At 40.0% G+C, this 23,437-nt stretch overlaps 1 protein-coding gene across 3 annotated transcripts in view; it reads right to left on the bottom strand.

Annotated features, from left to right (window-relative positions):
* SYCP2 (synaptonemal complex protein 2) overlaps positions 1-23,437 on the bottom strand; it is a 105,963-nt gene that overhangs the window by 61,486 nt on the left and 21,040 nt on the right. For all 3 annotated transcript variants that reach the window (XM_059705172.1, XM_059705170.1, XM_059705171.1), the window contains 4 exons: positions 20,820-20,880; positions 6,633-6,781; positions 5,420-5,494; positions 3,771-3,917 (listed from right to left, as the gene is read on the bottom strand). In XM_059705172.1, the coding sequence (XP_059561155.1) occupies positions 3,771-3,917; positions 5,420-5,494; positions 6,633-6,781; positions 20,820-20,880 (432 nt within the window). The remainder of the gene's footprint in view (positions 1-3,770; positions 3,918-5,419; positions 5,495-6,632; positions 6,782-20,819; positions 20,881-23,437) is intronic.

Raw genomic sequence — 23,437 nt, 5'->3', positions numbered from 1 at the left:
AAAATGCGGAGACAAAGAAACAGGACAAAATTGTCAATGGAAGAAATAGAGTTCAGAACCACACTTTTAAGGTCTCTCAAGAACTGTTTAGAAGCTGCCGATAAACTTAATGAGATCTACACGAAAACTAATAAGACCCTCGATCTTATATTGGGGAACCAACTAGAAATTAAGCACACACGGACTGAAATAACGAATATTATACAGACGCCCGACAGCAGACCAGAGGAGCGCAAGAATCAAGTCAATGATTTGAAATGCGAGGAAGCAAAAAACATCCAACCGGAAAAGCAAAATGAAAAAAGAATCCAAAAATGCGAGGATAGTGTAAGGAGCCTCTGGGACAGCTTCAAGCATACCAACATCAGAATTATAGGGGTGCCAGAAGATGAGAGAGAGCAAGATATTGAAAACCTATTTGAAGAAATAATGACAGAAAACTTCCCCCACCTGGTGAAAGAAATGGACTTGCAGGTCCAAGAAGCACGGAGAAGCCCAAACAAAAGGAATCCAAAGAGGACCACACCAAGACACATCATAATTAAAATGCCAAGAGCAAAAGATAAAGAGAGAATCTTAAAAACAGCAAGAGAAAGAAACTCAGTTACCTACAAGGGAATACCCATACGACTGTCAGCTGATTTCTCAACAGAAACTTTGCAGGCCAGAAGGGAGTGGCAAGAAATATTCAAAGTGATGAATACCAAGAACCTACAACCAAGATTACTTTATCCAGCAAAGCTATCATTCAGAATTGAAGGTCAGATAAAGAGCTTCACAGATAAGGAAAAGCTAAAGGAGTTCATCACCACCAAACCAGGATTATATGAAATGCTGAAAGGTATCCTTTAAGAAGAGGAAGAGGAAGAAAAAGGTAAAGATACAAATTATGAACAACAAATATGCATCTATCAACAAGTGAATCTAAGAATCAAGTGAATAAATAATCTGATGAACAGAATGAACTGTTGATTATAATAGAATCAGGGACATAGAAAGGGAATGGACTGACTATTCTTGGGGGGGAAAGGGGTGTGGGAGATGTGGGAAGAGACTGGACAAAAATGGTGCACCTTTGGATGGGGACGGTGGGTGGGGAGTGAGGGCGGAGGGTGGGGCGGGAGCTGGGGGGAGGGGAGTTATGGGGGGAGAAAAAAAAAGGAACAAGTGTAATAATCTGAACAGTGGAGATTTAATTAAAAAAAAAATTTAATCCTAATATTTGGTATTGAACAGGTAGCCAAAACAAGAAAGAAATGTTGTTTTTAAAGAATATTTATAGAACATCTAGACATGTAAAAAAAAATTTTATTGCTACTGAGTTTATCTAGTTAACCAATGGCTCACAGTTTCCTATTCTATTTCATGTAGAGGATGTTTAGACATATTGATGTAAACTTGTTTGTGAATACATTCATAATGTTAATTATTGTCTAAAACTTTCTCACATTTAAAAATTTGTTTTAATATTTTGTGAAGACTACTAGTAAACTGCTTTTGGAGTAAAAAGTAGCTACAAGAATTCAGAAACTCAATGACACACAAGCTGTGAGCTGCATTTTTAACTTCATCCTGGAATGACTGGTAAGAGCCACAGAAGTAGATAAGCAGAGGCAGGGATAACATGGGACAGGAATGTTAAAGGGTACCATATAAAGGAGTAGATGGTAACCAAGTATAGAGGAGGAGGAGAGCTATTTTTAAAATGCACCTGCCCCTAAGAGAAAAAAATACTGATGGAGTCTGGTGTAGGTCTGCATATGGTGCATGGAAGAAAGGTGGGAGAGCACAGGAAAAAAGTGCATTTTAACATTAAGCTGGAAACAAACTACGAAACCAGTTGCTTCTCCTTAAAAAAAAAAAAAAAAGGCAGTTCCTAGTGGTATAGCAAATGGGACTTGACACAGTTTATTCAATCATATAAATGCTTCAGTGACTCCTTATTGAGGCATCAGACATTTTTCTTTTGCTAGGACAGTGGTTCTCAACCTTCCTAATGCCGCAACACTTTAATACAGTTCCTCATGTTGTGGTGACCCCCAATTTCATTGTCACAAATTGAACATAATTAAAGCATAGTGATTTATCACAAAAACAATATGTAATTATATATGTGTTTTCTGATGGTCTTAGGCAACCCCTGTGAAAGGGTCATTCGACCCCCAAAGGGGTCGCGACCCACAGGTTGAGAACCGCTATGCTAGGAGTTAATTATCTTAAACAATGAGAAACAACCACAGTAAACACACAATATCTTTTGAAATTACTGAAAACATAGTGGCTATTTCACAATACTGCAATATTTTAAAACTTTACTGTGCTTAAGATCTTTCCCAGAGGTTTATGATTTAGTAGTTATAAGGGGGTGGGGGGAAGAGTCCAAGAATCTGCATTTTAATAAGTACTCAAGTTATGATTCTGATATAAAGACACAAAAATGCCTTTTATGATATAATCATCTAAGGAAATTATGACATTTTAAATTTAATGACAGACACAGATTAAATGGAAAAATCATAACAAACATGATTAAATGTATGGAAAAGCCTGTGTGATTTATAGTTGCTTAAAGGTAAGAGATTAGTAAACACTGAAATAATCAGAAAAAAACTCCAGGAAGAAGAAAAAAATGAACCAAGATTTGCAAATGTATGTACACCTTAGATGAGTAAAGGTAAAATAGGAACAAACAATTTAAGTAAAAGTATCGAGGCAAGAATGACCATGACATAAAAGAGAGTAAAGCAACTGACCTTCTCAAAGTGAAGGGCATTTTGATATAGTAAAATTGTAGTCTCAGAACAGAGTCAAAGGTTAGACTGAGTGAGATCAACACGGATCACAAAGTTTTCTGAGCAGAAAAGTGCTAATATTAAGAAAAACCAGTGTTTACCATATAAGGTAGTCAGAGGAAAAACAATGTTCAAATAAGATCAATTAAGAGGTTACTATGTTAATTGAGGTCAGTTAAAGTGAGCAATGAAAGGGAACAAGGAGGAGAGTAGGGAGATACAGGAAACACAATCACTAACACCGTGGTTGTAGTAAGGGGGAGAAGAGGCTGGAATCAAGGATACTGTCAATGGTGCATTATGGAAGTATGAAGGCAGATACAAATTTGAGGTGAAAGATAAAGACTTACCTGTTAGGCTTCAGAAAAGGGCTTGAGGAGACACAGAGAAGGAAATATTAAAACAATAAGTGGAAATGTAGCTACAGAACTTTAAGAGCTTAAATTAATGCACAGGAAGGAAGCTGGCTAAAGGAGAAGGCATAGAGATTTTGGGTATGAAGCTTTGAGAGCAAATCTACTTTCTGGAGGTAGGGAGAGACAGTATCTCTGATACAGTAATAGAAGGAGGTAGAGAATTAAAATACTAACATAGACGTCCAACAATAGGAGGACATTAAGGAAGAGAGGGGTGTTAGCAATGTTCAGTGTCCCAGGAAGCTATGACGAAGAAGGCTGAGGCTGAGAAATGGTGCTATAGGACATGACCTAGAGAAGATCCCCAATGGCACAGGAAGAGGGGAAAACAGAGGACAGAAAGGTTATATCTCTAACTTGGAATTTCCAAGTATAGAGTGCACCTTGTTCTAACCTTACACATGAACACAATTTGCTAAAACACTACCTTTTTTTTTCTATTTGTAAAAGGCAGGGAAAGTACTTTGAAATGTTACAGATGCTTTTCTCTGTAATTATATATAACAATAATTTGATCTATCTATATATTTTTTATAAATAACTATTTTGACACCATATTTACCCCAGATTGACTGTTTTTTCTGTCCCCTTGAGTACTATTTTTGATGTATTCTGGAGGTTCAGGAAATTTCTTTTGGGAGTTAGGATTTTCTTTCAAACTAATGAGTTCTTCTGCAACAGGTGAGATTTGACTTTCTGGCACAAGAATCTGTTGGAGAATGTGGAAAAAAATATTTAAAACTGAAAACTATAGGACATCCTCAAAAACCATTGGATATCTCACACTTCCGAAGGTCAATTCTTTCCATATTCTATGTATTATAATTTTTAGTCCTACAAAATAACTCAACTAAAGGCATCCACTTTTTCAAATGTTAATAGACCTAACAAAAGCTTTTGCATTAGTGGAAGGACATATACTTCTGATTTTTAAACTTACCAAAACTGATATTGATTAAAAACTTAATACCTATCTTCTGTACTCAAATAATCCTATCTAATAATATACAAACATGGTAATTAACCATACCTCTGCTATGCTTCCCATTGGCTAATCAGGGTGATATGCAAATTAACTGCCAACCAAGATGGCGGCCGACAGCCAGGCAGCTGAAGCGAACATGAGGCTTGCTTGCTCCAGTGATGGAGGAAGCCAAGGTTCCCCACCTGCCGCAGTCGGGCTCTGAGCTCCAGTCTAAGCAACAATGTTGCAATTATAGAAGCTAAACAAACCCTAGATACCTTCTTTCAGCCAGCCGGCCTTGGAGCTGGAGCTGCAACAAAGTTTCAATTACAGAAGGTAAATAAATCCCAGAATAAAAAAGAAAAAAGAAAAGAAAAAAAGGAGAGACTGGGAGCTTCAGTTGCAGGCTTAGTCCACCTGAAAACAGCCCTCAGCCCCTCATCCAGGCTGGCCAGGCACCCCAGTAGGGACCCCCACCTTGAAGGGGGTTCGGGCAGCCTGAAAACAGCCATCAGCCCCTCACCCAGCTGGCCAAGTGGGACCCCCAACCTGATCCGGGACACCATTCAGGGAAAACCAGCCAGCCCCCACCCATGCACCAGGCCTCTATCCTATATAGTAAAAGGGTAATATGCAAACTAACCCTAACAGCAGAAAGACTGGGAATGACTGGTCACTATGACACACACTGACCACCAGGGGGCAGATGCTCAATGCAGGATCTACCCTCTGGTGGTCAGTGTGCTCCCACATGGGGGAGCTCTGCTCAGCCACAAGCCAGGCTGATGGCTGCCAGTACAGTGGTGGTGGTGGGAGCCTCTCCTGCCTCCTCAGCAGTGCTAAGGATGTCTGACTGCAGCTTAGGTTTGCTCCCAGCTGGCAAGTGGACATCCCCCGAGGGCTGCCAGGCTGCCAGAGGGATGTCTGATTGCCATCTTAGGCCCAATCCCCCTGGGGAGCAGGCCTCAGCCAGCAGGTGGTCATCCCCCAAGGGGTCCGAGACTGAGAGAGGGCATAGGCCGGGCTGAGGGATTCCCCCCCTCACAATGCACAAATTTTTGTGCACCAGGCCTCTAGTCATTAATAACATGTCTAAAAATCATTAACATCTTATTGAAGCATTCAGTATCCATGTTTAGACAATTTAATTTTTAGACAGTTACCCTACAACATGAACTTTTATTATTGTGCTATTATTTGAGTTAAACTTAGCCCAATGATTAAAATCAAGTAAGTTAGACACATACCTGTGATCCACTTGTGTCAAAATGTATATGCACAGATGTTTGGGCAATTGAAATACCTTGTTTGCTGGTATACTCCTAAAATTAAATTAATTCAGTGATATCATTTTCTTCTAGCTCTTTCTATTTTAATATATTTCCTACCTGTTTCAAAATTGCCAAATTATTTCAAGTCATTACTTTGTATATATAAATACATTTCTCAGAATACATTAATGACTCCCCACTAACCAGTCTTCTTAGCCTGTCATTTTGGCAAGGGCTGCTCATAAACATATTCTCTGTTTTTCACCATAAATCTTTTACACTATATAGACTGACTGTGCTCCCACCCCAATTCATGTTGAAACCCAAACCCCAATGTGATAGTGTTAGGAGGCAGGGCCTTTGGGAGGTGAAGAGCTAACCAAAATAGAGCCCTCATAAATGGGATAGTACCCTAATAAAAGAGACTGAAGAGAGCTCCCTCACCTTTCCTACCCACCATGTGAGGACCCAGTGAAAAGATGGCCACTATGAACCAGGAAAAGTGCCCCCATGAGACACCATGTCTGCTGGTACCTTGGATCATGGACTTTCCAGCCTCCAGAACAGTGAGATATCAATGTTTGTTGTTTAAGCCACCTAGTCTATGGTATTTTTGTTATAGCAGCCTGAACTTGTCGACAGACTATTTCCCCCCAACATAACATGAATTGTCACCTTGGATTTCCAATTAGACAATATCTAACTCATAATGTGGTGGAAAGGGTCGTACCTACTTTTATCCATAAACTTCAAAGGCCATTCAAACCCCATATCTACAGCCTTTCCTTCAAGTCTGACTTCTAAAGAGTATTCTCTTCCCTCAATGTCTATACTTCATTTTCCTTATGTCGCTTATTTACATCTTCTGAGGTTTATTCTGTAATTCTCACAAATTATATTTATTATCTTGAAAACAGGGCTTCATCTCATTTTATGTTTTAAATAGTTGGCAGGAATTCATTAAATGCTTTTAGTAGCTGCTGCTAATTTTGTCATCTGAAATTTTTCCTAATAGGTATCTCAAAGGGTATGGCTAACAATCTAATGGCTATTCCAATACAAATTTAAAGAACTAAAAATCTATGTGTCATTTTAAAAATTCTAGAAAAAATTAATGAAACTTATAATCCCAAGTAACCAAGTTTCCAGAATCTGAAAATAATGGATTATAAATAGTTTAAACACTTACCCAATGTTTATTTGCACCAAAAAGTTTTTCTGTCACAATAGTGATTTCTAATGATGCATCAAAATACAAAAGCAATTCTTTCCCTTCTGTGTTACTAATTTTTAAAATACTTTTCAGAATTATGGTCAGTAGCTTCTTTGATTCTTTCTCTGTACACAAACAAATCACACTGATTACTTTATATTCATTTCTATGATACTACTCTATAGGTATACTATAAATAAGAAAAGTATACAGCATATTCATAAAAGTAAATTTGATAAAGTTAACTTTTGAATTTCACAGTATTTAAATTAATTCTAATATTATCTATGTAAACAAATCAAGTCAATTTTAAAATAAATTTTAAGTCAATTTATTTTTCAGAGCCTCCCTTTCCTGATCTATAAATTAACGGGCCATAAAATAACTAATGAGCTAAAAGCTCTGAATATATTCTGAACACCAACAGGTTCTTAATAAATAGTCCTTGAACATATCTGAGAAAACTATTTTCTTAATTTAAAAGAGGCAAAGAAAAGAGCTCATTCCATAAATAACTATATTTCTATACGTAAGCATCTGTTTGAACATTTATATTAAATCCACAGTAGTTACAAACATGTTGACAGTAGACAAACAGCATTTGCTAAAAACATGAGTGCTAGGAAATTGTGAAGGATATAGTGCTAACCTTCAATGAATTTATCAATCCAGTGAAAAGAAGATATTGTAAGTGCCAGTTTATAAGAGGTATTCACCTCCCTTCCTCCAAGAAATCATCAAAGATTTACTTGGCACCCAATGCCTGTGCCTGTATTATGGGCCAACCACCACTTTGGCCCTGTCCAACCTCCACTAGTGCTATTCTTGCTGATCATGTATAGTTTTGTCGCCCCCCCCCTCCCCCGTCCCTGTGCCCCATGTACCCATGTATACTTTTGGGCAGGAAATCATCTTGAGGGAAAAGGAGCACACCAAGTAGAAAAATTTATCCCTACAACAGGAAAAGCTCTGTTGGCCACTCTGTGACCTACACTAAAGGACACATGTCCCACAGCCTAGAATACTCTGATTCTTTTATTTATTTTTATTTTATTGTTTAAGGTATTACAAATAGTAGTACATATGTCTCTTTTTTTTTTTGCCCCATTGACCTCCTCCTGGCCTCCCCTACCCCCTGGCACTTGCCCTCAACTGCCCCCCCAGTGTCTTGTGTCTACTGGTTATGCTTATATGTATGCATACAAGTCCTTCGGTTGATCTCTTACCCCCCACTAAACCTCCCCTGCCTTCCCACTGTAGTTTGACAGTCTGTTCCATGCTTCCTTACCTCTATTTTTGTTCAAAAGTTTATAATGTTCTTTATATTCCACAAATGAGTGAAATCATGTGATATTTATCTTTCACTGACTGCCTTATTTCACTTAGCATAATATGCTCTCCAGTTCCATGCATGCTGTTGCAAATGGTAAGAGTTCCTTCCTTTTTACAGCAGCGTAGTATTCCATTGTGTAGATGTACCACTGTTTTCTAATCCACTCATCTGCTGATGGGCATTTAGACTGTTTCCAAATCTTAGCTACTGTAAATTGTGCTGCTATGAACATAGGGGTGCATTATGCTTTCTGATTGGTGTTTCTGTTTTCTTGGGATATATTCTTAGAAGTGGTATTACTGGGTCAAATGGCAGTTCCATTTTTAATTTTTTGAGGAAACGCCACCCTGTTTTCCACAATGGTTGCACCCATATGCATTCCCACCAGCAGTGAAGAAGGGTTCCTTTTTCTCCACATCCACTCCAGCACTTGTCATTTGTTGATTTGTTGATGATAGCCATTCTGACAGGTGGGAGATGGCACCTCATTGTTGTTCTGATTTGCATTTCTCGGATGATTAGTGACTATGAGCATGTTTTCATATGTCTCTTGGTTTTCTGATGTCCTCTTACGAAAAGTGTCTATTTAGGTCTTTTGCCCATTTTTTGATTGGATTATCTTCCTTTTGTTAAGTTGTATGAGTTCCCTATAAATGTTGGAGATTAAACCCTTATCGGAGATAACATTGGCAAATATGTTCTCCCATACAGTAGGCTTGTTTTATTGATGGTTTATTTTGTTGTGCAGAAGCTTTTTATTTTGATGTAGTCCCATTTGTTTATTTTTCTCTTTAGTTTCCATTGCCCTAGGAGCTGTATCGGTAAAGATATTGCTATGACAAATGTCTGCTATTTTGCTGCCTATGGCTTCTTCTAAGATTTTTATGGCTTAACATCTTACATTAAGTCCTTTATCCATTTTGAGTTTATTTTTGTGTATCACGTAAGTTGGTGGTCTAGTTTCATTTTTTTGCAGGTATCTGTCCAGTTTTCCCAACACCATTTATTGAAGAAACTGTCTTGTCTCCATTGTGTGCTCTTGCCTCTTTAGTCAAATATTAATTGAGCATAATGGCTTGGGTTGATTTCTGGGTTCTCTGTTTTGTTCCATTGGTCTATATGTCTGTTCTTATGCCAGTACCAGGCAGTTTTGAGAACAGTGGCTTTGTAGTATAGCTTGATATCTGGTATTATGACCCCTCCAACACTGTTCTTCTTTCTCAAGATTGCTGCAGCTATTCGGGGTCTTTTTTTTTATTCCAGATGAATTTTTGTAGAATTTATTCTAGGTCTTTGAAGTATGCTGTTGGTATTTTAATGGGGATTGTATTGAATTTATAGATTGCTTTGGGTAGTATGGACATTTTAATGATGTTGATTCTACCAATCCATGAACATGGTATATTCTTCCATTTGTTCATGTCTTCCTCTATCTTTTTTAAAAATATATATATATATTTTACTGACTTTTTACAGAGAGGAAGAGAGAAGGATAGTTAGAAACATCAATGAGAGAGAAACATCAATCAGCTGCCTTCTTCATACTCCCTACTGGCGATGTGCCCACAACCAAGGTACATGCCCTTGACCAGAATCGAACCTGGGACCCTTCAGTCCACAGGTTGACGCTCTATCCACTGAGCCAAAGCAATTAGGGCCCTCTATCTCTTTTTTAAGCGTCCTGAAATTTTCTGAGTACAGATCCTTTGTCTCCTTGGTTAAGTTTATTCCCAGGTATCTTAATTTTTTTGTTGCAATGGTAAATGGGATTGCTTTTTAATTTCTCTTTCTGTGAGTTCATTATTGGTGTATCGAAAAGCTATAGACTTCTGGGTGTTAATTTTGTATCCTGCTAAATTGCCGAATTCATTTATTAAGTCTAATAGTTTTGTGATGAAGTCTTTGGGGTTTTCTATGTACAATTTCATGTCATCTGAGAATAAGGACAGTTTTACTTCTTTTCCAATTTGGATGCCTTTTATTCCTTCTTCTTGTCTGAAGAAATGGCTAGTACTTCTAGTATTATGTCGAATAGGAGTGGTGAGAGTGGGCATCCCTGTCTTGTTCCTGTTCTTAGGGGAAATGGTTTTAGTTTTTGCCCATTGAGTATGAGGTTGGTTGTGGGTTTGTCATATATGGCTTTTATTATGTTGAGGTATGATCCTTCTATTCCCACCTTGATGAGAGTTATTATCAAGAAAGGATGTTAGGGAGAAACCAAGATGGTGGCTTAGGTAAACACTGGAAATTGCTGCCTCACACAACCACTTCAAAAATACAACTAAAAGACAAAACGGACATCATCCAGAACCACAGGAAGGCTGGCCGAGTAGAAATTCTACAACTAGAAGGAAAGAGAAAAGCACTGAGTCTCAGAGGAGGTGTGGAAGTAAAATGCAGAGGTACAGAGGTGCACGCCGAAAGGGCTGGCAACTGAAGATGCTGTGCACTCGGAAAGGACTGGTGGCTAAGGACGCGGTGCACATGGAAAGGGCTGGCGACTAAGGACGCTGCGCATGTGGAGAGGGCTGGCGGCTGAGGACGCGATTGTCTTTTTCAATTGGGAGGGAGTCTCAAGCTCCTGACTGCTCTAAACTCCAGTTCCGAGTGAGTCTCTGGGGACCCAGGCTCATACGGGGAGAAACTGGACTGTCTGGCATCAGGCAGAACTGGAGGGTAGCTTTCTCTCAGAGGTGCTTGCAGCGATTACCGGGACACTGAGACGTGGGGCCTCTTATGGTAGGACTGGGAAGTAGCCACAGCAGCTTGCTCCACCCTGTTGATCCCCTGAGACACCGCCCCACCCAAGGGGTGCACAGAGGCTTTTGCATATGAAAGGCCTGGTCCTTTGGAACCTGAAAATTACCTAACATACTGCAGCTGAATCAGAGAGACCCAGATCTTCCAAAAGAAGGTCCAAGGCCCCACAGCAGCTTGCATAGCTTCACAGCTGGGCCTCATCTGGGAACCTCCAAACCCCAAACAAAGAAGAGGAAACTCTTCATAGCTCCTGCTGGGTAGCCTCAGGCAGAGGCTAAATTAGCACCTCCTTAGAGATCCAAGAGCCAGTGTACCCAGTGGTCAGAGTGGGACCATCCAAATTACAACTCCTCAGATCTATAAGGGACACACTCAGGGGGCAGACTCAGTGAGCACCAAAGCCCCACTGAAGCAAGTCTTGCCCCAGAAGAGTGTCTCCAGCTCAGAAGTTCTCCCACTGCAAACACAGCTGATTCTCACTGCCAATTGGCCTGGAGGTCAATTCCTCCCAGTGATACCTACAACAATCAAGGCTTAACTACAACAAGACTATGCACAAAGCCCACAAGGGGGTGCACCAAGAGTGTCCACCTCAGGTAATTGTGGAGGCTGAGCCACTGGGCCCTATAGGACATTTAACACAGAAAGCCACTCTATCAACGCAGGGAAGCATAAAAAATGCGGAGACAAAGAAACAAGTCACAAATGACAGAAACGGAGGAAAGCAGACTACTGGATATAGAGTTCAAAACCATACTTTTAAGGTTTTTCAAGAATTTTCTAGAAATGGCCGATAAATTTAGTGAGACCCTCAAGAAAACTAGTGAGACTACTGATAAATTTAGTGAGACCCTCAAGAAATCTAGTGAGACCCTCAAGGTTATGAAAAAGGGCCAACTAGAAATTAAGCATACACTGACTGAAATAAAGGATATTATGCAGAGTTCCAACAGCAGACTAGAGGATCACAAGAATCAAGTCAAAGATTTGAAATACAAAGAAGCAAAAATCACCCAACCGGAAAAACAAAAAGAAAAAAGAATCCAAAAATATGAAGATAATGTAAGGAGCCTCTGGGACAGCTTCAAGCGTACCAACATCAGAATTATGGGGGTGCCAGAAGAAGAGAGAGAACAAGATATTGAAAACCTATTTGAAGAATAGAGGAAGAAAACTTCCCCTATCTAGTGAAAGAAATAGACTTACAAGTCCAGGAAGCGCAGAGAACCCCAAACCAAAGGAATCTAAAGAGGACCACACCAAGACACATCATAATTAAAATGCCAAGAGCAAAAGACAAAGAGAGAATCTTAAAAACAGCAAGAGAAAAACAATCAGTTACCTACAAGGAAGTACCCATATGACTGTCATCTGAACAACAAATACACATCTATCAACAAGTGAGTCTAAAAATCAAGTGAATAAATAATCTGATGAACAGAATAAACTGGTGAATATAATAGAATCGGGGCATAGGAAGGGAGTGGACTGACTATTCTTGGGGGGGAAAGGGGAGTGGGAAGAGACTGAACAAAAACTGTACACCTACGGATGAGAACAATGGATGGCGGGGGTACGGGCAGAGGGTGGGGTGGGAACCGAGTGGAGGGGAGCTATGGGGGGAAAAAAGAGGAACAACTGTAATAATCTGAACAATAAAGATTTAATTTAAAAAAAACAAAACAAGTGAAATCCACACAAAAAAGGATGTTAGATTTTGTCAAATGCTTTTTCTGCATCAATGGATATGATTATATGGTTTTTATCTCTCAGTTTGTTTATGTGGTGTATCACATTTATTGATTTGCAGATATTGTACCATCCTTGCATCCCTGGAATAAATCCCAATTGGTCATGGTGCATGATCTTTCCAATGTAATGCTGGATTCGATTTCCTAGGATTTTGTTGAGGATTTTGGCGTCTATGTTCATGAGGGGTATTGGCCTGTAATTCTCTTTCTTTGTGTTGTCTTTATCTGGGTTAGGGATTAGGGTAATGCTGGCTTCATAGAAAGAGCTTGGAAGTGCTCCTTCCTCTTGAATTTTTTGGAATAGTCTGAGGAAGATAGGCTTTATTCCTTCTTTGAATGTTTAATAAAACTCCCCTGTGAAGCCATCTGGTCCAGGGCTTTTTTTTTTGTTAGAAGTTTTTTGATTACTACTTCAATTTCATCCATAGTTATTGGCCTATTCAGATTTTTTTATTCCTCCTGGTTCAGTTTTGGAAGGTTGTATTTTTCTAGGAATATGTCCATTTCTTGTAGGTTGACCAGTTTGTTGGAGCAGAGTTGCTCATAGTATTTTTTTTTTTACAATTCTACGTATTTCTGTGGGGTCTGTTGTTATTTCACCTCTTTCATTTCTGATTTTGTTTATTTGGGTCCTCTCTCTCTGCTTCGTGGTGAGCCTGGCTAGAGATTCATCAATCTTGTTTATCCTTTCAAAGAACCAACTCTTGGTTTCATTGATATTTTGTATTGTTTTTTTGGTCTCTATGTCATTTATTTCTGCTATGATCTTTATTATTTCCTTCCTTCTGCTCACACTGGGCTTTTCTTGTTGCTCTCTAATTCTTCGAATTGCAGAGTTAAATGGTTTATTACTAGTTTTTCTTGTGGTTTTTTTTGTTTGTTTTGTTTTGTTTGTTTTTTAGGTAGGCCTGTAATGCTATGAACTTCCCTCTCAGGATTGCTTTCACTGTGTCCCAAAGATTTTGGATTGTTATGTTTTCATTGTCGTTTATTTCCAGGATATTTTTTACTTTTTCTTTGATCTGTTTGGTAACCCATTCATTGTTTAACCGTATGCTATTCAGCCTCCAAGCATTTGAATTTTTGTGATTGTTTTTACTGTAGTTGACTTCTAATTTTATGCTATTGTGATCTGAGAAGATGCTTGACATGATTTCAATCCTCTTGAATTTGGATAGACTCTTCCTGTGTCCCAATATGTGGTCTACCTTTAAAAATGTCCCATGTGTGCTTGAGAAAAATGTATATCTGTAGTTTTGGGGTGGAATGTTCTAAAGATGTCAATTAAGTCCATCTGATCTAGTGAGTTGTTTAGGATTGATGTTTCTTTTTTTTTGTTTTCTATTTTTTTTATTAATATATTTTTTATTGATTAAGATATTACATATGTGTCCTTGTCCCCACGTTACCCTCTACCTGCCCCCCCCCCCCGCTCATGCCCTCACCCCCCCCCCCCCGTTGTCCGTGTCCATTGGTTAGGCCTATATGCCTGCATGTAAGTCCTTTGGTTGATCTTTCCCCCTTACTCCCACCCTCCCCTACCCTCCCTCCAAAGCCCGACAGACCAATCAATGCCTCTCCGTCTCTGGAACAGTCCTTGTTCATCAGTTTATGTTGTTCATTATATTCCACAAATGAGTGAGATCATGTGGTATTTATCCGCTCTCCAGTTCCATCCATGCTGTGACAAATGGTAAGAGTTCCTTTTTCTTCTTCCTCTTCTTAAAGAATCCCTTTCAGCATTTCATATAATGCTGGTTTGGTGGTGATGAACTCCTTTAGCTTTTTCTTATCCGTGAAGCTCTTTATCTGACCTTCTATTCTGAATGATAGCTTTGCTGGATAAAGTAATCTTGGTTGCAGGTTCTTGCTATTCATCACTTTGAATATTTCTTGCCACTCCCTTCTGGCCTGCATGGTTTCTGTGGAGAAATCAGCTGACAGTCGTATGGGTACTCCCTTGTAGGTAACTGAGTTTCTTTCTCTTGCTGCTTTTAAGATTCTCTGTCTTTTGCTCTTGGCATTTTAATTATGATGTGTCTTGGTGTGGTCCTCTTTGGATTCCTTATGTTTGGGGTTCTCTGCACTTCCTGGACTTGTAAGTCTATTTCTTTGACCAGGTAGGGGAAGTTTTCTGTCATTATTTCTTCAAATAGGTTTTCAATATCTTGCCCTCTCTCTTCTTCTGGTACCCCTATAATTCTGATGTTGGTACGCTTGAAGTTGTCCCAGAGGCTCCTTACACTATCTTCATATTTTTGGAATCTCTTTTCTTTTTTCTTTTTCGGTTGGGTATTTTTTGTTTCTTTGTATTTCAAATCTTTGACTTGATTCTTGGGATCCTCTTGTCTGCTGTTGGATCTCTGTAAATTATTCTTTATTTCAGTCAGTGTATGCTTAATTTCTAGTTGGTCCTTTTTCATGTCCTCCATGGTCTCACTATACTTATTGAGGGACTCATTAAATTTATCGGCGGTTTCCATAAAATTCTTGAAAAACCTTATAAACGTGGCCTTGAACTCTATATCCAGTCATTTGCTTTCCTCCGTTTCTGCCATTTGTGACCTGTTTCTTTGTCTCCGCATTTTGGCTGCTTCCCTGTGTTGATAGAGTGGCTTTGTGTGCTAGGTGTCCTGTAGGGCCCAGTGGCTCAGCCTCCCCAGTTACCTGAGGTGGACACTCTTGGTGCACCCCCTTGTGGGCTTTGTGCACAGTCTTGTTGTAGCTATGCCTTGGTTGTTGTAGGATCACTGGGAGGAATTGACCTCCAGGCCAATTGGCAGTGAGAATCAGCTGTGTCTGCAGTGGGAGAACTTCTGTGCTGGAGACACTCTTCTGGGGCAAGACTTGCTTCAGTGGGGCTTTGATGCTCACTGAGACTGCACCCTGAGTGTGTCCCTTATGGATCTGAGGAATTGTGATCTGGATGGTCCCCCTCTGACCACTGGTTACAGTGGCTCTTGGATCTAAGGAGGTGCTAATTTAGCCTCTGCCTGAGGTTACACAGCAGGAACTACGAAGAGAACTGCAGATTCCCCTTCCTTTTTTTGGAGTTTGGAAGTGCCCTGATGCTGCTCAGCTGTGTAGCAATGCAAGCCGCTGTGGGGCCTTGGGCCTTCTCTTGGAAGCTCTGGGTCTATCTGGCCAGGCTGCAGTTAGGTCATTACAGGTTGCAAATGGCCGGGGCATTCATATGCAAAAGCCTCTGCCGAAGCCTGGGTGGGGCAGGGTCTCAAAGAATCAAAGGGCGGAGCAAGCAGCTATGGCGGAGCCTCAGCCCCGCCCTAAGGAGTCGCGAGTCCCAGTGTCTCGGCAATGGCTGCAAGCACCTCTGAGGGAAAGCCGCCCTCAAGATCGCCCGCTGCCAGACAGACCAGTTCCTCCCCGTATGAGTTCTGGGTCCCCAGAGACTTCCCGGAACCGGATTTCAGAGCCATCGGGAGCTTGTGTCTCCCTCGGGATTCAAAAAGACAGCCGCGTCCTCAGGTGCCAGACCCTTTCCGCGCGCGCGGGCCCCCGTACCTCCTCACTCCACCTCCGCAGCTCCTCTGGCTCTCAGTGTGCTTTTCTTTCCTTCTAGTTGTAGAATTTATACTCAGCCAGCCTTCCTGAAGTTCTGGATGATGTCAGTTTTGTGTTTTTGAAGTAATTTTCAATTGTTGTGGGAGGCAGCAATTTCCCGGTGTTTATCTATGCCGCCATCTTAGTTTCCTCTCAGGATTGATGTTTCTTTGCTAATTTTTTTGTTTAGAGGATTTATCCAGTGATGTTAATGGGGTAATAAAGTCTCCTACTATGATTGCATTGCTGTCAATCTTTCCCCTGATATCTTCCAGAAGTGTTTTAATGTATTTGGGAGCTCCTGCATTGGGTGCATAAATGTTTACCAGAGTATATCCTCTTGGTGTATTGATCCCTTTAAAATTATGAAGTGGCCTTTCTTGTGTCTTATTATGGTCTTCACTTTGACGTCTATTGTCAGATAAAAGTATTGCTACCTCAGGTGGTTTTTTTTTTTATTTCCATTTGTCTGATAGATATTTTTCCATCCCTTCACTTTCAGTCTGTGTGAGTCCCTTGTTCTGAGGTGGTCTCCTATAAACAGCATATATATGAGTCATGTTTTCTTATCCATTCAGTCACCTGATGTCTTTTGATTGGGGCATTTAATCCATTTATGTTTAATGTTATTATTGATAGGTACTTGTTTGTAGCCATTTCTGTACTTTATGTCTGTGTTACTTCCTCTCTTTCTATTTCTTCTTTTTACAGCATTCCCTTTAGCATTTCTTGCATTGCTGGCTTGGTAGTGATAAACTCCCTTAGCTTTTTTTTCTTTTTTGTCTGTGAAGCTCCTGATTTCCCCCTCAATTTTGATTGACAGTCTTGCTGGATAGAGTATTCTTGGATTCAGTCCTTTGCTTTGCATCACTTTGTATACTTCATCCCATTCCCTTCTAGCTTGATGTGTTTGTTGAGAAATCATTTGATAATCTGATGAGGGATCCTTTGTACGTAACTCTCTGTCTCTCTCTTGCAGACTTTAAGATTCTCTCTTTGTCGTTAACATTTGACATTGTAATTATGACGTGTCTTGGTGTGGGTCTTTTGGGATTCATCTGGCTTGGGACTCTGTACTTATGTAAGCTTTTTCTTCCCCATATCAGGGAAGTTTTCTGTCATTATTTCTTCAAATAGATTTTCTAATCCTTGCTGTTCTTCTTGTCCTTCTGGTAGCCCTATTATACGTATGTTTCTTTGTTTCAAGTTGTCCCAAAGCTCCCATAGGCTCTCTTCCTGCTTTCTAATTTTTTTCTCCAGTTGCTGTCCAGCTTGGGCTTGTTTCTCTACCTTATCTTCTAACTCACTAATTCAGTCCTCTGCTTCTTCTAGTGTACTGTTGAAACCTTACATAGCGTTTTTGATTGTAGCTATATCACTTTTGATTTCTTTCTGATTTTTGCATAGGTTATTGATTTTCTCATCCATCAGGTTTATGAACAACTGTATGACCATTACTCAGAATTCTTTTCCTGTCATGTTGCATGCCTCTGTTTCACTTATTTTCTTCCTTGGTGATTTCTCTTTTTCTTTCCTCTGGGGATTGTTTTGTTGTCTCCCCATTCTAGCTATCACCAGAAAGTTCAAATGACTAGTTGTGGGGGCCTGGGCCATGTGCAGTGGGAGCTTCGTGCCACACGAATGTCACTGAAGAACTCCGACACCAAGACATGTGGCTACCATGGGTCGGTGGGAGCCATGCTCACCCAGGATCAGAGTCACCAGTGCTCTGTGTGGCTTTGTGCACACACCTAGAATCAAGAGCTCCACTGGTGTGTGCCAAAAATCAGAGTCCCCTAGCGCATGCCAGGAGTCAGAGTCCCCCTGTGCCCGCACCAAGAATCGAGTATCAGAGTCTCTGTTGCTTGGTGGGGCCTTGTGCCAAGAATCAGGGTCCGTGTGTGCATGCGCTGAGAATTGGAGTCACTGGCTCTTAGTGTGCGTGCGCTGGGAATCAGGGATCCCATGTGTGTACGATGAGAAACAGAGTCAAGTCACTGGTACTCAGTGCTGCCTCTCACGTGGAGAATCAGGGTCCCCGGTCTGCTTGGGGGACTGGGTAGCACAGCCTCCCTGTGTTGGCGGGAGGTCCACTCCTGTGCTGTGGGAAACAGAATTCCATGTGCGCTTGCCCAGAATCAAAGTCAGGTGGCACAGCTGCCCTGTGTGGGTGTGGGGTCTGGTCACGCAAGTGCACACTGTGGGAAACAGCTTCCCTATGTCTGTGCATTCAGGCTCAAATTCAGGTAGCGCAGCCTCCCTGTGTTGGCGTGGGGTCTGGTCGCGCAAGTGCGCGCTGCAGGAAACAGCCTCCCAGTGTCTGTGCGCCCAGGCTCAAATTCAGGTAGTATAGCTGCCCTGTGTGGGCAGGAGGCCTCCTTGCACAGAGTGGGTCTAGCAGTTCCTATGCCGCTGTAGCGGGCCTGTGGGGAGGGGGTTGGGTTCTGTGACTCACAGAAATCTGGAGCCAGGATATCTGGATTCTTGGTATCTGTGGGTCTGCAGCTGTGGTTGCAGGTCTTTGTCCCCAGTGGCTGTAGGGTCCTGGTTTGTGTCTGAGACCAGATTGGGTTGTGGTGAGGCTAGGATACTAGTCTCAAGCAATTCTGTTTTTCAAGATGGCGTGGTCTCTGTGCCCGTGCTGGCTGCCCCTGGAGTGTCTGTGGTGGCAGCAGGGTTTCGCTGCCTAAGACTGCCTGGTTTGGCAGTACCCTGGAAGACCTGCAGGATCTAACTGTCCCTAGCTCACACACACACAAACACCACACATGTCCACACACTCCTCTATCACTCCCTCACTCTCTCGCACACTCTCCCTCCCTACCTTCTTGCCGGTCACTATCTTGCAATCTAGAATATTCTGATTTTTATGAGGCTACCCAGCTGAAAATGTCTTACTTGCTTTTGCAACTATACAGTCATGAAACTTCCACAGTAATGTCCTTTGATAGAACTAAGAATTATTAATTGTTTGAAGATAGTTGCAACATTTTCTAACTCAAACAGTGCCAGTGGTTGTTTTTTGTGTGTGTGTTTTGCGGGGGGGGGGGGGGGGGGGGGCGGGGGAGGAGGGGAGGTGGGGGTTATTAGGGGGAGTCATGAGTTTCAACATTAAGTTTTCAGGTTTTAGAGATGAATATTAATTAATTACACTTAAAAGTCAAATTCATACAAATAAAACATGGAACGGTGGTTATCACTGGCTAGGTGAAGGGGTGAAAGTGGAGTTGTTTAATGGATACAGACTTTCAATTTTGCAAGATGACAAAAGTTCTGGAGATCTATTTCACAACAATGTAAATATACTTACTATTCTGAACTATACACTTAAAAATGGCCAAGATGGTCAATTTTATATTATACTTTTTTTTATTATTGCAAAAAAAAAAGAGAAATTGAGTGAGCAAACATTCTATGCTATTTTGGAAGTATATTGTGTTATAAGGTTCTTATACTCTACATAAAGGGGTATAATATTACTTGAACATACACACTATTAGGTTAAAGATGTATCAAATAAACCCTAAATCAACCACTAAGAAAAGAAGTATAAAGCCAACAGAAGAGATACAGTAAAAGCATGTAAAATTAATTAACACAAAGGAAGAAAAAGAGAGAAAAATAGAAACATGGCAGGTGGAATGACAAGATTTTACAAGAGCTAGATGGTAAATTTAAAGTATATCAATAATTACATTTAAAAATTACAAATTACATTTAAAAAACAAGAGCCAATATATGACGCCTACAAGAAATTCATTATATATACGTAAACACACATACATACATACACACACACACACACACACACACACACAAATGAATAAGTTAAAAATAAAAGAAAATATATGCCTTGCTATAACTAACCAATGAAAAGCTATAAGGGTATATTAATGTCACATAAAGTAGATTACAGAGCAAATAATATTACCATAGGCAAAATAGGGCCATTTCATAATGACCATTAAGAAAATAAGTAAGAGATAGACTGGGAGAAAAATACTCATGGAACATATATCTGTCAAAGAATTGGTATCTAGTATATGTAAGAACTCAAAAATGTAGTAAAAGAAGGCAGTCCAGTAAAAAATGGACAAAATGTTTAAATATTTAAATAAATACTTCACAAAGGAAGACACATGAATGGCCACTAAGCATATGAGAAAGTGCTCAATACCACTGGTCATTAGGAAAATACAAATAAGAACTGTCATGATGTTTTACCCCAGTGGTCACCAAACTTTTGGACTTCATGGACCACCAGTTGGCGACCACTGCTCCAAAGGTTTCCTTAAACCAGCAGTTGCCAACTTTTCAGACCTTATGGACCACCAGTGGTCCACAGACCACTGGATGGTGACTGCTGCTCTACCCCATGCTAATTTCAATGATTAACAGGTCTTGATATCTGAACCTGCAGTGGTGCCAGTCTGCCAAACTGTCTGCTTTTGTCCACCAGGATTATGCAGTTCCAGTTGTTTGGATCTAATTGAAAAAATACTATGGAAGGGCAAGACTCCTGAACATATTAACAAGAAAGTGACTGTTCATGGACTGTAGACTAGACAGAGAAGGAAATAAGTACAGGAGGGAGCTGGGAGATTATGGGAGGGGGGAAAGTAACCATCAAATTTATGAAGGTGAACATAATGAAAATGTTGACTTTGCTTTTATTAACCTATTTAGTTTTCTCAGACAGCATTCAACTTGTACTCCATATGATGAGTCAAGAAGAGAATCAGAAAATAAGACTAATACCTTTAATGTAGTATATTTGTACTTCTTCCTCAGGCACAGTGACTGCTTCCCACTGACGATCCTTAAAATTTAAAAACAGGTTTTAACTATAAACAAATACTTTATTCCTGCTTTAAAGCTTCTATAATCACAATTTTTCAGTTATACAACCAATAATGGTTATTTATTACTAAGTAACCAGTTGATATAACATGTTTCTTGCTCCATCTATTGACTGAATAATACATTATACATGTCACATTTATTTGTTTCACTCTTAACAGGAAATTAATGGTATTAATTTTATGGTGTCTGACTCTTGACATAAAAAAGTGACTGTTCATTAATATTTATTTGAAGATACCTTTTAAAAAATCACCAAATCTTGCCCTGGCTGGTGTGGTTCAGTGGTTACAGTGTCAGCCCATGTACCAAAGGGACTCAGGTTCCATTTCTGATCAAGGGCATGTACCTGAGTTTCAGGTTTGCTCCATGTCCTGGTCAGGCCATGGGCAAGAGGCAACCAGTTGATGTGTCTCTCTCACTACCAGGTCTCTCTCTCTCTCTCCCCCTCCTCCCCTCCATTCCACTGTCTCTGAAAAACCAACAAAAAAACAAATATCCTCAGGTGAGGATTAACAACAACAACAAAAATGTTATCAAAACCTGTCATTTCTTCCTTGGAAGTGTTTTGTGAAATACACATTCCTCAATTTTCACTTATTGACTGTCCTTAGATTTAAACATTGAATGCACAGTAATAACCTAAAATAATTTTCCCTTCAAGTACTTTCATTGAAAATGTGTATAGCCCTAGCTGGTTTGGCTCAGTGGATAGAGCATCGGGCTGTGGACTGAAGGGTCCCAGGTTTGATTCCAGTTAAGGGCACGTGCCTGGATTGCTGGCTCGATCCCCAGTAAGGGGCATGCAGGAGGCAGCCAATCAATGATTTGCTCTCATCACTGATGTTCCTATCTCTTTCTCTCTCCCTTCCTCTCTGATATCAATAAAAATACATTTAAAAAAGAAAATGTGTATAACTGAATAAAATACTAAATTAACAAAAAAGTCAGTGAACATTGGATGCCATTCCTAAGAGATGGAATCCTAAAACCTTCCAGTAATCTGTGAGAAAAATAGATGCAGTTTTGTAGTTAACTTAAGGACCACTCTCATTCTACAGAAATTCTCCCTAATTGAAACCAGTCTATACTCTGATGGCAACAGTACCATTATAACCCTCTTCAGTTAAGGTGCTAATTCTCCCAAAGCTCAAAAGCTCCGGGTCAGGAGGAAAGTGTTGGAATCATCTAAGCCCAGTGCTCTGAGCAGCTTTCTGTTTCTCTGTGTGTAAAACACAGATGTTACCTTCCAGGCCCATGTCAAGTGACATACTCTGTGCCGGAACCTACTGGTTATCATCTACTAACTTCAAAATGACTCTTCCTTGTATATGGGGGCACATGGTTCACTGCCTTCCTTTACATTTTTTTTTATATTATGGAAAATTTTAAGCAGCTTTTTAAAAAGTAGAAATCATTATATAACTAATGCAAAATATGTGCTTACCTAGTTTCAACAGTTACTAATACATTGTGTCCATCTTATTTCATCTTCACCCCCTACTCTCCCTCCATTATACTCTCTTCCTCTTGGCATTAACGTTTTATTTAACCTGCCATCCCAGTCATCAACTTAAAAAAGTTCTTATCCTTAAAAGAAAGTACCTAACAAAAATCCCTCCCTTGAATCCACATCACACTTGAGCTATTATTGTGCTCTTTTCCTTAGCTTGATATCTTATTTCCTCTATATTTCAGCTTTCCAGGAATGTCGAAATCCTTGTCTCTTAAGTGAAACTGCTTTCATTGATAACATTTTTTACAGTGTGAATCATTTCCTCATGAAAACACTAATCCCTTGCCTTCCATAACATACCTTTTAACTGTATTCTCTTTTGACTAATTCTTCAAGTATCCTCCAGGCTAAAGTCTCTTCTACCTACCTTGTATAAATTTGTGTTTTTCACAGTTCCGTTATCTAGGCATTCATTAAATCTATGATTTTATTTATCAGCTATATGTAGATAGCTTCTAAATCTCTACTAAGGCTCAGTTCCCTTATCTGAATGTCAGACCAGTATATGCAACTGCCCACCAGATATCCCCAGCTAAATATCCCACAAGTATCTCCAAATCAAAATGCTCAAAGCTGAACTCATCATCTTTTCTCTACAAAACATCCTCCTGTGACAGCATCCCCAACCATCCAGTTAACCCCAGTTTTATTAATCCTTTCTCTTTTTACCACAAACAAATCACCAGGTCTTCTCAATTCTATCTATTTTCAAGTTTTTCTGGAATCTATGTTTCCATCCATCACCACTGTAACTTTCTAAAACCATGCCACCATGATTTCTCACCTGGATTATTGCAAATCCCCTACCTGCTTCTGGTCTTGTCCCTTTTTAATCCATTGTCCCCAGTAGGCGAATCTTTTATATGATGTGGTCTTCAGCACCTCGCACATATCTGGCACATAGTTCCTAATGTTCATTAAATGGATGTTACCTCCTACTTTTATTCTTTATCTTCTTCTTTTTTCTTTTTTTTTAAAAATTAAATCTTTATTGTTCAGA

Source organism: Myotis daubentonii, chromosome 8, assembly GCF_963259705.1.
Source record: "Myotis daubentonii chromosome 8, mMyoDau2.1, whole genome shotgun sequence".
Classification (NCBI taxonomy): domain Eukaryota; kingdom Metazoa; phylum Chordata; class Mammalia; order Chiroptera; family Vespertilionidae; genus Myotis; species Myotis daubentonii.
Note: the sequence above shows the minus strand (reverse complement) of the source record. Positions and strands in the feature narration are given on the sequence as shown.